The 14,063-nt window shown below is 36.2% G+C and overlaps 1 protein-coding gene across 4 annotated transcripts in view; it reads left to right on the top strand.

Moving 5' to 3' along the window:
• The first annotated feature begins 709 nt into the window (after positions 1-709).
• The window catches only part of c12h10orf90 (chromosome 12 C10orf90 homolog), a 29,442-nt gene continuing 16,088 nt past the window's right edge, over positions 710-14,063 (top strand). For 2 of the 4 annotated variants that reach the window (XM_058793237.1, XM_058793234.1), the window contains exons 1-5: positions 710-845; positions 2,246-2,811; positions 5,472-5,544; positions 8,229-8,308; positions 11,684-12,554. In XM_058793237.1, the coding sequence (XP_058649220.1) occupies positions 2,254-2,811; positions 5,472-5,544; positions 8,229-8,308; positions 11,684-12,554 (1,582 nt within the window). In that variant the 5' untranslated portion in view covers positions 710-845; positions 2,246-2,253. The remainder of the gene's footprint in view (positions 846-2,245; positions 2,812-5,471; positions 5,545-8,228; positions 8,309-11,683; positions 12,555-14,063) is intronic. The other 2 variants (XM_058793235.1, XM_058793238.1) reach the window with 2 other exon arrangements.

Below are 14,063 nucleotides of genomic sequence, written 5' to 3'. Positions count from 1 at the left end.
GTACCATGTTAGTGCCATAGGTATTTGCTTAGACAAGCATCACTATTATTATTGCTCATATGTAGGCTCAGTGATTTGAACAAACTCCAGTGTTACTAAGTTTGTGTTAAAGACATTAATGATTGTTTATATTGTGCAGCTTGTTCAACAAACTTTTGCTGTTACTTTTCTAAGTGATTTTCAGAGTTTCTTGCTTGGTGGATAATTGGAAAACAATCCAATCAATTCATATTGAAGGAGATAACCGAGCCATATCTAGAGACCTAAATATTACACCAAAGAGACTTAAAGGTTGGAGCTTTTGACTTGGCTAAGCAAGCAACTACCTAGCAACCACCCACTCATTAGCTTGTTAAATCCACCCACAAAAGTTGAGTTTTGCACTCTCCAAATATGTTTTAAAAAAAACACACTGAAAGAGAAGAAAATGCAAGTAGTACAAAGTATACAGTTTATTCAGATAATGCTTTTTCACTATAGGTTATCTGTGTTAAACTGCAGACTCCTTTGTGACAACAAGACAAACGTTAAAGGCATCTCTGAGAGTAAACAAAACAATTCCAAGCCAACATGTCCAGGTTGAAAAAGGGGGTATTTACTGGCTGCGAGCAAACACACACACACACACACATATCTCTCCCAGTGAAAAATAAAAGTCGTTCTGTAAGTCTTTTGTTCCTTCAGACTAGCACACACATTTATAGTCATGGCTGAGAGGAGACAGCACCAGTGGCCCCTCTTCACACTGTGAGAGAAGGAGACATGGAAGGAAAGCTGGGTTTGTCACAGTGCTATTGCCTCTTGAAGTCAAATTGTGTCGTCCTCTTCAGAGCCGTGTGACGCAGGTAAACTGTTCTGCTTACCGTGCACGCTGTCATGTCAGCTCGTTGAGTATTGGCGTTTTTTAAGTGTGTTTGTGTAGGATTGTATTGACTAAGCAGTCTGAGCTCAATTAGGACGTCACTGTAAAAAGATCTATGAAACTATTTGCCAAAAGCAATAGAAAAATCTGAAAGCAGCTCAGAGAATTGATATTTTATGTTTTGGTGTATTATTTTACTGAAAAACAAGATTGGGTGTGCATGTACGTTAACTTTATGAGAAAATGTAGTGTGAACACTGTGAAACTGTGAAATTAGGGTGTGCTTTCTTGTTCTTAAAGGGATAGTTACTCAGCCTCGGTCCATCCAAGATGTAGGTGACTTTTTTCTTTAGTAAAACAGTAAAGAAGATTTTTAGCTTTGGTGATCTATAAAATGCGAGTCAAAGGCTGCCCATTTTTGAGAATTAAAAAGCATATCAGGCAACACAAAATGAATGGCTCCTGGCGATATATTGAGGTCTTATGAAGCAAAACAATCGGCCTGTGCAAGAAACAAAACATTATTTACAACATTATTTCCTATAATCCATAGATTAGCTACACAGCCCAGAGTGATGTCCATTTCGCAAACAAATCATTCTTTTGAACTGGTTCTTTATAGTGAACTAAATGAGTTCACCAAATTGGACTGAATGTCTGAAACAGCATAGATCTACAACTTCAAACTCACTTTTAGATGTCTGACAGTCAGTCTGACTCAAAATAAGCCAAAATAGTGGTGTATCTGATCCTATGATGAATGAACTCACTCAGTGCTTCAGTTCCTCCAACAGTCACTGAATTGAGGAAACTGCTGCTGATATGAGCATGTGTGAACCGAGCACTTTAACGAAGGGGCCAAATGAAAGTTTTTATGGTTTCTCATGGTTTATGTTAAAGGATCACCTGATGAAGACTAGTTTCTTCATTTTATATGCACTGGACAAGTAAAACATCCACGTTTCACATCATTATTGTGTGCTTCAATAATATAATTGTCTATACGACATTGCATGATTACATAAACCAGTGAACTGAACCAATTAATTGAAATGAACTGTCCAAAAGAATCAGTTTGTGGAAAAGAATCGTTTTGAATGAATGAATGAATGAATGAAGCATTTATATAGCGCTTTTATTGTGTATTGCTATACAGGGGGGTTCTCTCCTCAACCACCACCAGTGGTATTTCCCTGCTTGCCTGAGGCTCCAGATTAATGGATTAATCACCAAGGACCACGGTTTCAGATGAAAATCTTCTTTACTGTTCTACTGAGGAAAATAAGTCACCTACATCTTGGCCTGGGCGTCAGTAAATGAACAGCCAAATTTCATTTTTGGGTGAACGGTCCCTTTAAGATCCATTTTCAATGTCTTTCTCAGAGTTTATTATGGAGGATGTGAAGCCTGAGGGCTGGCGGCAGCTACTTCAACCCCATGGTGCAGCTGGCAAAAACAGCACGAGACTCCTTCGCAGGTCCTCATCATGGAGGAGGCCTGGGGAGCGGGGTTATTACGAGGGCCCCGCGGCTCAGGTGAATGAGCCCCCTCGCGGAGCTCGTCCTCTGAGCTGCATAGAGGGTGGCAGGATGGACAAATGGCTTCAGACACTGGAGAGACTCCAATCACGTCGGCCTCAGAATCAAATACCTCAGTTTGCGGACAGGACAGTATCAATGCCAGTTCTCCCGAATGAGATGGCGGGAAGTAACGCACTATGTCCTGATGTTTCCTCTCTCTGCAGGAGGAATCAGACCCCTGGTGTCTGTCCCAGTGTATGTGAAAGCTCCTCGAGCAGCCTGGAGTCTGTTCACATTAAAGCTGCTCCTGCTGCAGAAAGAGCTCAGTTCTGTGCTCTCGCTCCGGTTCGCTTCGGCTGGCTGCCCATACAAAGACACATGATACTGAACAACTTCTCTGACAACCACCATGACAACAGTAGATGCCAGGTAAGAAAGAATAACAGAAAAGGGTAGGGGTGTCAAAGCAAGAAGTTTATTTTCAGAGAACATTTTCAGATTTAAAAAAAGAAAAAAAAAAGAACATTTTCAGATTTTTTTCTATTGCATTTATAGCATTTTTCAATTTTATTTATTTAATTTTTGTTTTTATTTATGTATTGTATATTGATATTTATTATTATTATAACTATAAATACTGTCAGAATATCTTCAGATTTTTGTAATGCATTTGAAGCATTATTGAAGCATTTTATTTGATTTAATTTACTTTATTTTATTTACCTATTGTACAATATATATATATATATATATATATATATATATATATATATATATATAATTTACTTTACATTTATTATTATTCTTATTATCTTATTATTATCATATTATCATATGACTTGTTTTCAGATAACTTTTTCAGATTTTTCTAATGCATTTGGAACATTTTTTATTTTATTTATTTATTTTTTATGATTTTTATTTATGTATTGCTTATATTTTTTGTTTATTTCATTTTATTATTATTTTGGTTTAATTTATTTATACCATAAGAGTTGTTTTCAGATAACTTTTTCAGATTTTTCTAATGCATTTTAAACATTTTTAATTTGTATGTATTTATTTCTTTTATTGTTTTTTTGTTTTGTTTAGTTTTTTTCGTATTTGTTGTTTATTGTTTTTATTTATTTATTTGAATTTTAATTTAATTGGCCTGGTTTTCTATTAGCCTAAGCTACCAAAAGACATCCTTGCACAAAATGAAAATGAAAATTCAAAATAACTTTCCAAGACTGGATGCCACTTGCTGAATTAGCCATGCAGCATAATGGGGTCAAGTGAGAACAATGAACTACTGTACTAACGTATTTATCATTAATGGTGCTTGTTAAGGCAATCATCACTGTGACTATTGCTCATATTTAAGGTTATTCCTTAAATCATGTGTCTTGTTGGGAGAGATGTGCTTTTACTTCTCTAACCAATAATGGTGGCAGAAAATATAACAGTCCAGATATATACTGCAGTCTGTTTCCCATACTTTAAAAGCCAGTATACACTGTCCAGTGTACAGTATTCTAATATTCAGTTCTGACAAAGAGAGTTTGAGTTATAAATTACTTTCTGAATGGTTTTAAAGTGTCCCTTGATAATGGCTTATCTGCTCTTTGGAGAAGAAAATTGTTCTTGCGTAGTAATCCGACTATCAGATATCCACTAAATCATTTAGATTCAGCTTTCATATTTTACATTTCAGAATGCTGCAGTTTTTAAATGAAAATAAGATTAAAAATGTAATAAAAAAAATGATCTGTGAGAGTTTAATGAGACAGTTCCATTGTGTCACATGAATTGTACAATAGAAAACTTTTTTTGCCCAAAAGTTCAGAGCGATTGAATCATCCAGACTGGAGATAAACTTCAGAGTCCCAGACTTTCTGCCACCGCTGTACACCACACAACAATCACTCAGCCTCACCTCTACTGGGAGCAAACCCTGGAAATGAACAGCCGAGCTCTCAGACCTGATTTACCTTAGTGCCAACTGATGCCAGAAAGAGAGAGAGCAATAGAAAACTGAAAGGAGGGAAAGAGAGAAATCTCTGGATGACTGTCAAGTACGTGAACTTCAGTGGCTGTCTGGGTGCTGCGTGAAGTCGAGATAAAACCGCTCTGTCAGCAGGTGCTTGGATCCATTCGGAACAGATTTAGGCACGAATAGATCCAACCGCATCTGAGCCAACAACAGGATCACAACAGTGCTGCGGGGCCCAGAGGATAGGAACGAATCCAAATGCATTTGTGATTCGCTCAAATCTTTCTATCATTTCACTTCAGTCAATTTATGTTTAAGCTTAGTATTTGGACACTTAAAGGAATAGTTCATCCAAAAATTAAAATTTGCTGACAATTTACTCACCCTTTGGTCATCCAATGTGAAAAGGAGTTTGCTTCCTCATCAGAACTGATGTGGAGATATGTACAGTAGTATTACCTCACTTCCTCACCAATGGACCCTCTGCAGCCGTCAGAATGAGAGTCCAAACAGCTGATAAAAACATCACAATAATCCACAAGTAATCCACACCACTCCACCACTTCATAATAACACTTCCTCCAGTGAAAAAGTCCATCTCCTATTGTCTCTCACATTAAAATCCACCCACATATTTGTTTAGAGCTGTTTTTGCTTGTAAATGGAGCTTGATCTGGGGCATACTTCTCTCCTAATTCAGACGAGATAATATACAAACACGCAACTTTTTGCTTCAGAAGATGTTAACTGATGGACTGGAGTGGTGTGGATTATTGTGATGTTTTTATCAGCTGTTTGGACTCTCATTCTGACGGCACCCATTCACTGCAGAGGATCCATTTGTGAGTGAAATTTCTTTAAATCTGTTTCCATGAAGAAACAAACTAATCTACATCTTGGATGGCTTTGAGAGTGAATGCATTTTCAGAAAATGTTCATTTTTGGGTGAACTAATTTAAGTCAGACTTGAAATGTATATGAATGTCATTGCATTAGATCAGAATACATCAAACCAAGCAGCACATGCTTTCAAATACTGCAGGATCTGTTATCTAATGAAATCACATTCATGTTATCTGTCTTTTCTACAACTAAAGTCTGTGTGTTCTTTCAGCAGAAACTGAAGTCTCCCATCACTCCAGTACTGCTCAGCACTCCTGCCAAACTTAATTGGCCAACACCAAATGGTGCGTATTGACTAAGACGGCATATGAAATTTCTGAATGAACAACTTGGCTGAGGACACCATTGAATTATGTTTGGAGGTTTGAGCTTTACACACTGGTGGTATAAAATACCATCTTCAGTAAATTCAGTGAATTGCTTCATGCAGAATTCTAAGTTGTGCATATCATTAATGTCTCTAAAGTTGCACTATGAAAGATTTTTGGGGTAAAAAGTGAACAAAAAGGCATTACTGAACAAGTACATGAAATAATCAGTGTTCTGTGATATTCTGTGGTAAGATAGAATTATGCTTAGAATTCAAAAATAAGAAGAAAATGACAGTTAACAATAATTTTATTCTTCTATTTTGTGAATCTGGCCCTTGTATGTGCCAAGTTACTCTGAGAAAGAAACAAAAAAAGACAACTATAACAACAATAACAACAAACACATACATCAGATTCTGATCTCTTTGTAGTTTGATGAAATTAAGTTATTTTGCCTTACATAAAGAGTTTTTGGAGTCAGAGCTGAGTGTTTGGACATACTGGAAAGTTTTTGGAATCAAAGTGAAGTGTTTGGAATCAGAGGAAGAGTTCTTGGAGTCTGGAATGAGTTTTTGTAGCCGTGCATATTGTTTAGAGCCAAGGACAGATTGTTTGGAGTCAAGAGAAGACTGTTTGGACTCAGAATCAGATGATTTTGGTTCAGAAGCAGATTGGTTGGAGTCAGGGACAGAGTAGGATTAGGTTTTCAGTCTCATGCGGTGGTTCCCTCCGTGCCGTCATCCTCTCAGCGCTCCTGCTGCTGCTGCTGGATCTTTTCTCTGGGGTCTGTCAGCAGGTGACGAGCGTATAATGATGCTGCCACAGCGTCACTGTAATTACAGCCGTGAGAGCAGGGCCGAGTCAAGGGCAAAGAGGAGGAGGAGGAGGAGGCAGCGATGCAGGAACGATGAGCACTTACTCCTCCATGAGTGTTTACAACAGAAATGTTTGGGAATTTCTCTCTCTTTTTTATTTTTTCTCACCAGCTCCAGATGGTGTGTGACTCTGACAGGACATGAGTGCCATGCTGATCAATGTGTGTGTGTGTGTGTGTGTGTGTGTGAGTGAAGGCCGTTCTTCGGTTGTAAACACAGAATGAGTGACTAAGGGTCAATGACAGACACTTGCTGCCTGTCGCTCTGGATCACACTGTGTTGCCAGATCACCTGTCTGTTGAATCCCAAAACAGTGGTGGAAAAGAAATGAATTCTGCTTTGATTCGGGAAAAAACTGCATGGTTTTAAAGGGAATTAAAGAAATGTGTTGGGAAAATCCCTTTTTTAGCCTCTCTTTTTCATTTCTTAAAAAAAACAAAAAAACAGGGATTTTATTTAGAACTTAGGTGACTAACTTTCTATTGCTCATTTTTTTCTGATACATAATATATGTTTGTACGGCTGCACAAGCTGACCAAAATAAAAATAAAATAAAAATAAATAAATAAAATGTGATAATATATCAATCTAAAATAATAATAATAACTGTGAAATTATTATTATTATTATTATTATAAAAAATTAGAAAATGATTAAAAAGTATTATTGCAATATTTAACTGTAAAAATATCAAGAAAATTATAATAATTGTATTGTGAATTATTTTTTTCTGATAGAAATGTTATTGACAAAAATAAAAAAATATTAAATTCATATAATAAAGAAAAATAGATATTTCTATGGTAATATTTGACAGTAAAATAATAAAAAAAACTCAGTATTTAAGAAAAAAATTTAGTATTTTAGATTACAATTTATTTTATTTTTTTCAGTATTTTATCATCAATCATGGTAAGCAGGCAGCCCTTGTGTAACTGATGCTGTTTTTATTTTATCATTCATGCACTGCTCCAAATTATTCAACTATCCTCAACCAATGGCTTTGGTCGGGGGCGTGGCTATCTGCTGGCTGACCAATAGCAGATGGAGACTGTTTGAAATAGTCATTATTTTTCCAGTTTTATACGGTGACTTTCATGAGACAGAAATTACACACTTCGGCTTTAATTTTGATTCAAACCAATTTGTTTCCACCACGACTCTTAAATGACACGCCCTCAACTCGGAAAGCCAAAGCTTCCCAGAGTTTCCAGCTGGTAATTACGACAATGTGAATAGCCTACATAAATACAGTACGACGCAGAAGCTGACACACAACACCTGAGCGGATGACAAGAGTGTGTGCCGCGCTGCCCCGCGAACCGGGAGCATGCTGGGAAAATAGCTGCCTGTCAGGTTTTAGCTGCCAGTGTGAAGTGTGATTACTTGCCTAAAAAACCGACGGCAAGAAATAGTTAGCTTGCCACCTTCGCTGTCAGACTTTGCTGTGACCGCGTCTCCATGGCGACGCTGACGGAGAACGATCCATCACAGCTGGGTGGCGCGGAGACTGTCTGTCAGATGGAGATCTCTCCCGCTCGCTCTCTGTCTTCATGACACCTGTAAGTGATGCAGGTTAAGTTGCTCTAAGCAGATCTCTGTTGACAGTGTAAACACACACACAGCAGGAAGATCGGCCTTAGTGTGACACAGGAGTGGCAGGAAACGCCGCTGGATTTATATCATACGCAAAAAGACACTCTCTAGTTGGCTTTATGTTTCATTTCTCAATGAAAAACGCGGAAAATGCACCTCAAAGTGGACTTTTTTTGTTTTATTCAGACAGGGAAACTGCTAGGCCTGAACCTGTAGGCTTCAGATACTGGAGGACACCTGAGAAAACACCATCCGTCCTCCATCAGGTGAGACTAACAGTCTTCTGAAAACACTAGTTTGCTTTATAGGAACTTGCTTGCACCAGAGTTTAACCCCTATGTTCTGTTATCGGTATATTAATAATATTACACAATCCTTCAGATATTTTCAGTTTGGCTCTCTGAAATACTCAGGTATCAGCCCTCTCGTGTATCATAAAGTATGCATGCACCTTTCAGAAAAATGATTATTATACAGTGCAGTTTCTGTTTGGGGTCAATTTGACACCAGCAGAAACACATTGTCGAACGATACAATAAAATAAATCAAACTATAAAGCTTGCAGAAGTGTATTTCTGAAGTGTGTACCAGTCAAATCATTGTAGCATGTGAAAATCCATTGCATTTATTCATGTTTTATATTTCGGGTCTCTGAGAGACCAAACAGAGATAATGTAACATTTTTGGCTGTATAAAGTGTGTTATGTTATAATTGTGCTTAAAATCTGAAAATGTCATGCATAATGAGCCTGATGCTTTAATGTGAAATATTTTTCACACTATTAAAATGGATTTTGGGTCTCTCGACCGGCCCCCATACAGAGAGATGCCTGTTTGTTGTCCTACATAAATACAGAATTTACTCAAAAGACACCGCTAATATAGATTTGTATGATTACGTGGCTCATAAAGCCTTGCTGCTCTTTATATAACCTTGTGATTCAAAAGCACATGGTTTGATTAATGCCAGTGTATTTACACTGAGTGTAAATAACCAACCTTGTTGGCAAAAGCTCTCTAACTCCACCCTTCATTAATCAGATGTTTTACTTTTTTTAACAAATGCAATTTTGTCATTTTATCAGTGCTGCCAAACGACTAATTTAACGATTAATTGCATCCAAAATAAAAGTTTTTGTTTATGTAATATATGTGTGTGTACTGTGTGTATTTATTATGTATATATAAAAGCACATATATACAGTATATATTTTTGAAAATATGTATATGTATTTACATGTATATATTTATATTCATATAATTTATATTATATTTATTATAGAAACATGACATATTTTTCTTAAATATATACATGTATGTGTTTGTATTTATATATACATAATAAATATACACAGTACACACACATATATTATGTGAACTAAAACTTTTATTTTGGATGCGATTAATCATTTGACAGCACTAAATGTTATTTTATTATTATTATTATTATTATTATTATTCTTTTAAAAATGTTAACTTTAGAAAATGTATGTTCAAACTGTAATATTGTGAAATATTGTATAGACGAAATACTTCCAAGGCACTCACAGGGTGAAATAAAAAGCCTTTAATATATTGGGCTTAAAGCATTACAAAAAATTAAAAGTAGATCTACTTTTAATTATTTGTAATGCTTTAAGCCCAATATATTAAAGGCTTTTTATTTCACCCTGTGAGTGCCTTGGAAGTATTTTGTCTATACAATTTGATTTCTACCTCCATTATATCCAATGAGCACCAGGGGTTTTATAAAGACACCCGTGTAGCACTCTCTGCTTCTGTTTCCTGAATTGTGAAATATTATTACAATTTAAAAAGAACTGTTTTCTATGTGAATATATGTTAAAATCCAATTTATTATTGTGATGCAAAGCTGAATTTTCAGCATCATTACTCTGATAGGATGATTTGCTGCTCTAAACATTTCTTTTTATTAATAATGTTGAAAATGGATGTGCTGATTCATATTTTTGTGTAAGAACAGCATTTATTTGAAATAGAAATGTAATGCATCCTTGCTGAAATAAAAATATAGACTTATTTAACACAGTTTACCACCATGTTTAAATCCATTGGATTTTCTTCAAAATCAGTGCATAAAATAAAGTCTGCAGATCCGGTCTGGGCCCAAGTTGCTTTTCTATGCGAGCATCTGCTAAGAACATAAGTGTAGTTTAAATTGTGCGGATCTGAAGTGGTAATGTAGATGTTCATGAAGCACTAAACAAATATTGCAAACCTTTGATCAAGTTTGTCTGTGCTTTGCTTCTGTTCCTCAGCGGTCTTTCATTTAGAAACACTGTAAATGCTCTTTAATTAAAAGCATAATTCCAGATGACCTACACACAAACCAACCTCAGCAGTTGCTCTGAATTAAGCTGAAGACTGTTTCTATCAGATAAATGTGTTCTCTGAAAAAAATCTCTTTCTGTGTCTGTTTATTGTGCTGCTTATGGGATGGGATTATTTGGGACATTGTGGGGCTGAAGAAAGAATAAACTGTTTCAGTATCTACAGAAATGCTCCTCCTTTTTCTAAAAAGTTATAAAACCAAAAACCGACTCTGTTCTTTCTTAATGCATGTTCCTGGTCTTATATCAATTGGATTTATATGTATAAAATCAAGTTCTCCCCTCTAGTTTAAACATTCAGTTTTACACAAGTATTGCAGAAGTAATATTGGTTATGAAAGCCATTCCATGGAAGTACAATAAATATACTTTGATATACAATGTATACACCAGATAAGAAGAAAAAGATAAGAAAAGAAGTTAAAGAAGTTCTTAAGTTAAAAATATGACATTAAGAAGAATTTTATTCATAAGAATGTTTCACGAATGTTTCTTCTGTTTCTCAATTTATTTATAAATCAAATTAAGTTATTTTAACTTTATTTATTTTTTGTGTTTTAGTATAAAATACAAAACATACTGTACATCAGATGCCGATCTCTTTGTAGTTTGATTAAATTAAGTTTTTAAGAGTCAGGATAGTGTTTGGAATCAGATGAAGAGTGTTTGATAACAGATTTTATTCTATCTTTTTACCATTTTCTCCTCCAATAGAATGTTGTGGCACTGAAGAAAGAATAAACTGTTTCCATATCTACAGAAATGCTAATGCTCTCCTTATTTTAAAGACAACATGAATTCAAAATTGTTCAAAGTATTCTTTCTTAATACATGCTTCTGGTCTTATAACAGTTGGATTTAACCAGATGTATCGAAGCAACATTTTTCTCTAGTTTAAACATCCAGTTTTACACTCAAATATTTAATATTTCAGAAGTTAAACTGGTTATGAATGCCATTCCATGAAGGCACCATGGTACTTTGATATATACTGTGGTACTGTTTTTTTATGTTCATATGCATAAGCATCTGTATTTTGTGAGTTCGGGCTACATGAAAGCAAGGCAAGATTAAAACTCTCCTGTGACTCTCATAATTGAATAAAAAAGTGCCTTGAATTCCAACTTAACCGAATTGCCCCCAAAACTGATACGGTTGCTATGGAAACGGCGGAATGCACCAGTTCAGAATGATGGATTCCGAAAGCATTACTGTGCACACAGGAGGCAGAGAGAACCTCTTTCATCCACACAAAGCCCAATTCAAGGGATTTCGTTTGTTTGCTTCCAGGCTTCGAGATCCGTGAGCTCCGAGGGAGGACGAAATGGACCGCAAGCCTGGAATCCGAAAGCCGAGATGGACACATGCCACGCTGGACCTCATCCCGTGTTGAGAAATCCCACATGCAGGCGTGGAAGCGCGCCGGAGTCCTTCAGCTCCTCAATATCGTCCATCACTATCACTTCCAGGAAGGTCATGCACACAAACTCCAGGCCTCTGAGTCCAGCGACGAATGACCTCGCCGATGGACGAAGAAAAGCTTTAGTGGTCAAAGTCACAGAACAGAGGACAAAAAGCACTTCCAGCCTGCACATCGCCTCAACCTCTGGCTCTGATCGTGAAGAGATGGACCACGGCGTGGTACTGAGAAGAAAGGCAACCATTGTGAAAATGACCGAACAGAGAGAGCGCTTCAGTCCAGTGCAGTACAGACACAGCTACACTGAAGGACTCCATAATGAATCTAAAGTCAATCCCTCACCATTAAACCAACCGTTAACTATATCTCTAGAGCCAGGAGGAAACCAGTGGAGTTCCCAGCACAGATCTAGCCTGTCTCTGTACCTCAGCAACCCAAACGATAGCAGCACAGCAGGGGAGAGCGACACCAAAACATACAAGCCACCTCGAAGGCCTCTCAGCTGCGACGCAAGCCTGTTTAACCGCACAGAACTTGGCAATAATGCAGTTACACATCCAGCATTTCACAACAAGAGCTCTCCTGTTCCCCAGAAGACAAATATTGACCTTGTTAGTTCCAGCAGCAGCGAAGCAAGAAGGCGCTGGGCCTCCGGTGGCGAGGACAGGAGCGCGAGGAAAGAGTGGGATCGTGAGGAACCTATTTCAGGAATCAGACCTCTCACGCTACTAAAAGCAGCAGGTACCAGCAGAACCTGTATGGATATTCGCACAAGACGCACAAGAACACACTGTAGGCTGAGGCCGCGCGGCGCTGCTTTGATGTATAATGGATGAGTATTATCGTGTGAGAGAGCAGAGGTTTTTAATTGAGGCTTTTCACGGCAGATACGCACGGTAGCGGTGGACGGCCCTGAAATGGGAGATTTCTCCTCTGTCTCTCTCTTTCTGTCTTGCGTTTTCTCATCTTTTCATTTTCCCACGCATCTCTTTGCATGCATAATCTATTTCTACCCTGCTTTCAATACCGGTTTTTGAGCTTCCGTGGGAATTTAGAGCTGCTACACACAGAGAAATCTGACAGCCGCTGAAATGCATGCGTACAAACACATTTAACTATCTGAGGACATGCATAGATGACTACTGTTTGAAATAAAGTCACTTAGAATTACTTCAGACTAACTCGACCTCTAAAAGTAAAACATTTCGAATTTTTACATGTAAAAAAAAAATACCACTTACTGCTTATACTTTACAATGATTTTTAGTTTTTAGGACATTTTAAAGTAATTTCCCCCCTGAAATTTTGCATTTCAGGATGAAAAAAAAAAAAGTGTAAAATGTTTTTACAGAATTCTAAAGACTGAAAATTATTTATTTAGTTGTATTTTTGTTTCAGACCCTTATTGATTTATCCATCCATCCATCCTTCCTTCCTTCCTATGTACTTTTTGTTCAATCTTTGTATCTGAAAAATAATTTTATAAATAATAATAATAATTTTATAAATAAATGTATATTAAATAGCATAATATAAATATATATATATATATATATATATATATATATAAATAATAGTATAATGTTTTCCAGATGACATTTTTAAAATATTTTTTATTTTGTTTTAGAAAATGCCAATATAAATATTTATTTATATTTAATTTATTACATGTATTATATTTTATAATTAAGTCCATTTCATAGGGATCATTATGTACATTTTTAAAACCCTTACTTTACTAAAATCCTTAATTTTTAGTAAAGTATCTATCTATGTTATCTAGAAAACATTATATTATTATTAATTTATTATTCCAAATTTTATTTTTTTTTAAAGATTGAACACAACATCTGAACATTGCAAGAAAGGAGAGATTAACCTTTTATACAACTATATACAGATTTGTTTTTAATTTTTATTTATTAAATATAATATAATATAATAGAAAATGAGTTTGTTGGAACTCCTTACTCCAGTATTTGCTGTAGCTGTCCATAGACCAAAAATATATTGCACGCAAATATGTTAATGCAGACCTAAATGCATTGCAAATGCACTCTCTACATTCTCTAGTTTAACATTGCGAGTATGTCAGTACTTTAACTAACAGTGGTTTTGGCCAAACAGAACTATATATCATTCTGCCACGGAACGTAGCGTACTTGCATTACTTACATTTCTGAATGCAGCAACAAAATCCCGCTTGCATAGCCAGAAGCGTTTGCTTTTTTGCTACTTGTGTGCAGTGTG

This window comes from Onychostoma macrolepis, chromosome 12 (assembly GCF_012432095.1).
Source record: "Onychostoma macrolepis isolate SWU-2019 chromosome 12, ASM1243209v1, whole genome shotgun sequence".
NCBI lineage: Eukaryota > Metazoa > Chordata > Actinopteri > Cypriniformes > Cyprinidae > Onychostoma > Onychostoma macrolepis.
Note: the sequence above shows the minus strand (reverse complement) of the source record. Positions and strands in the feature narration are given on the sequence as shown.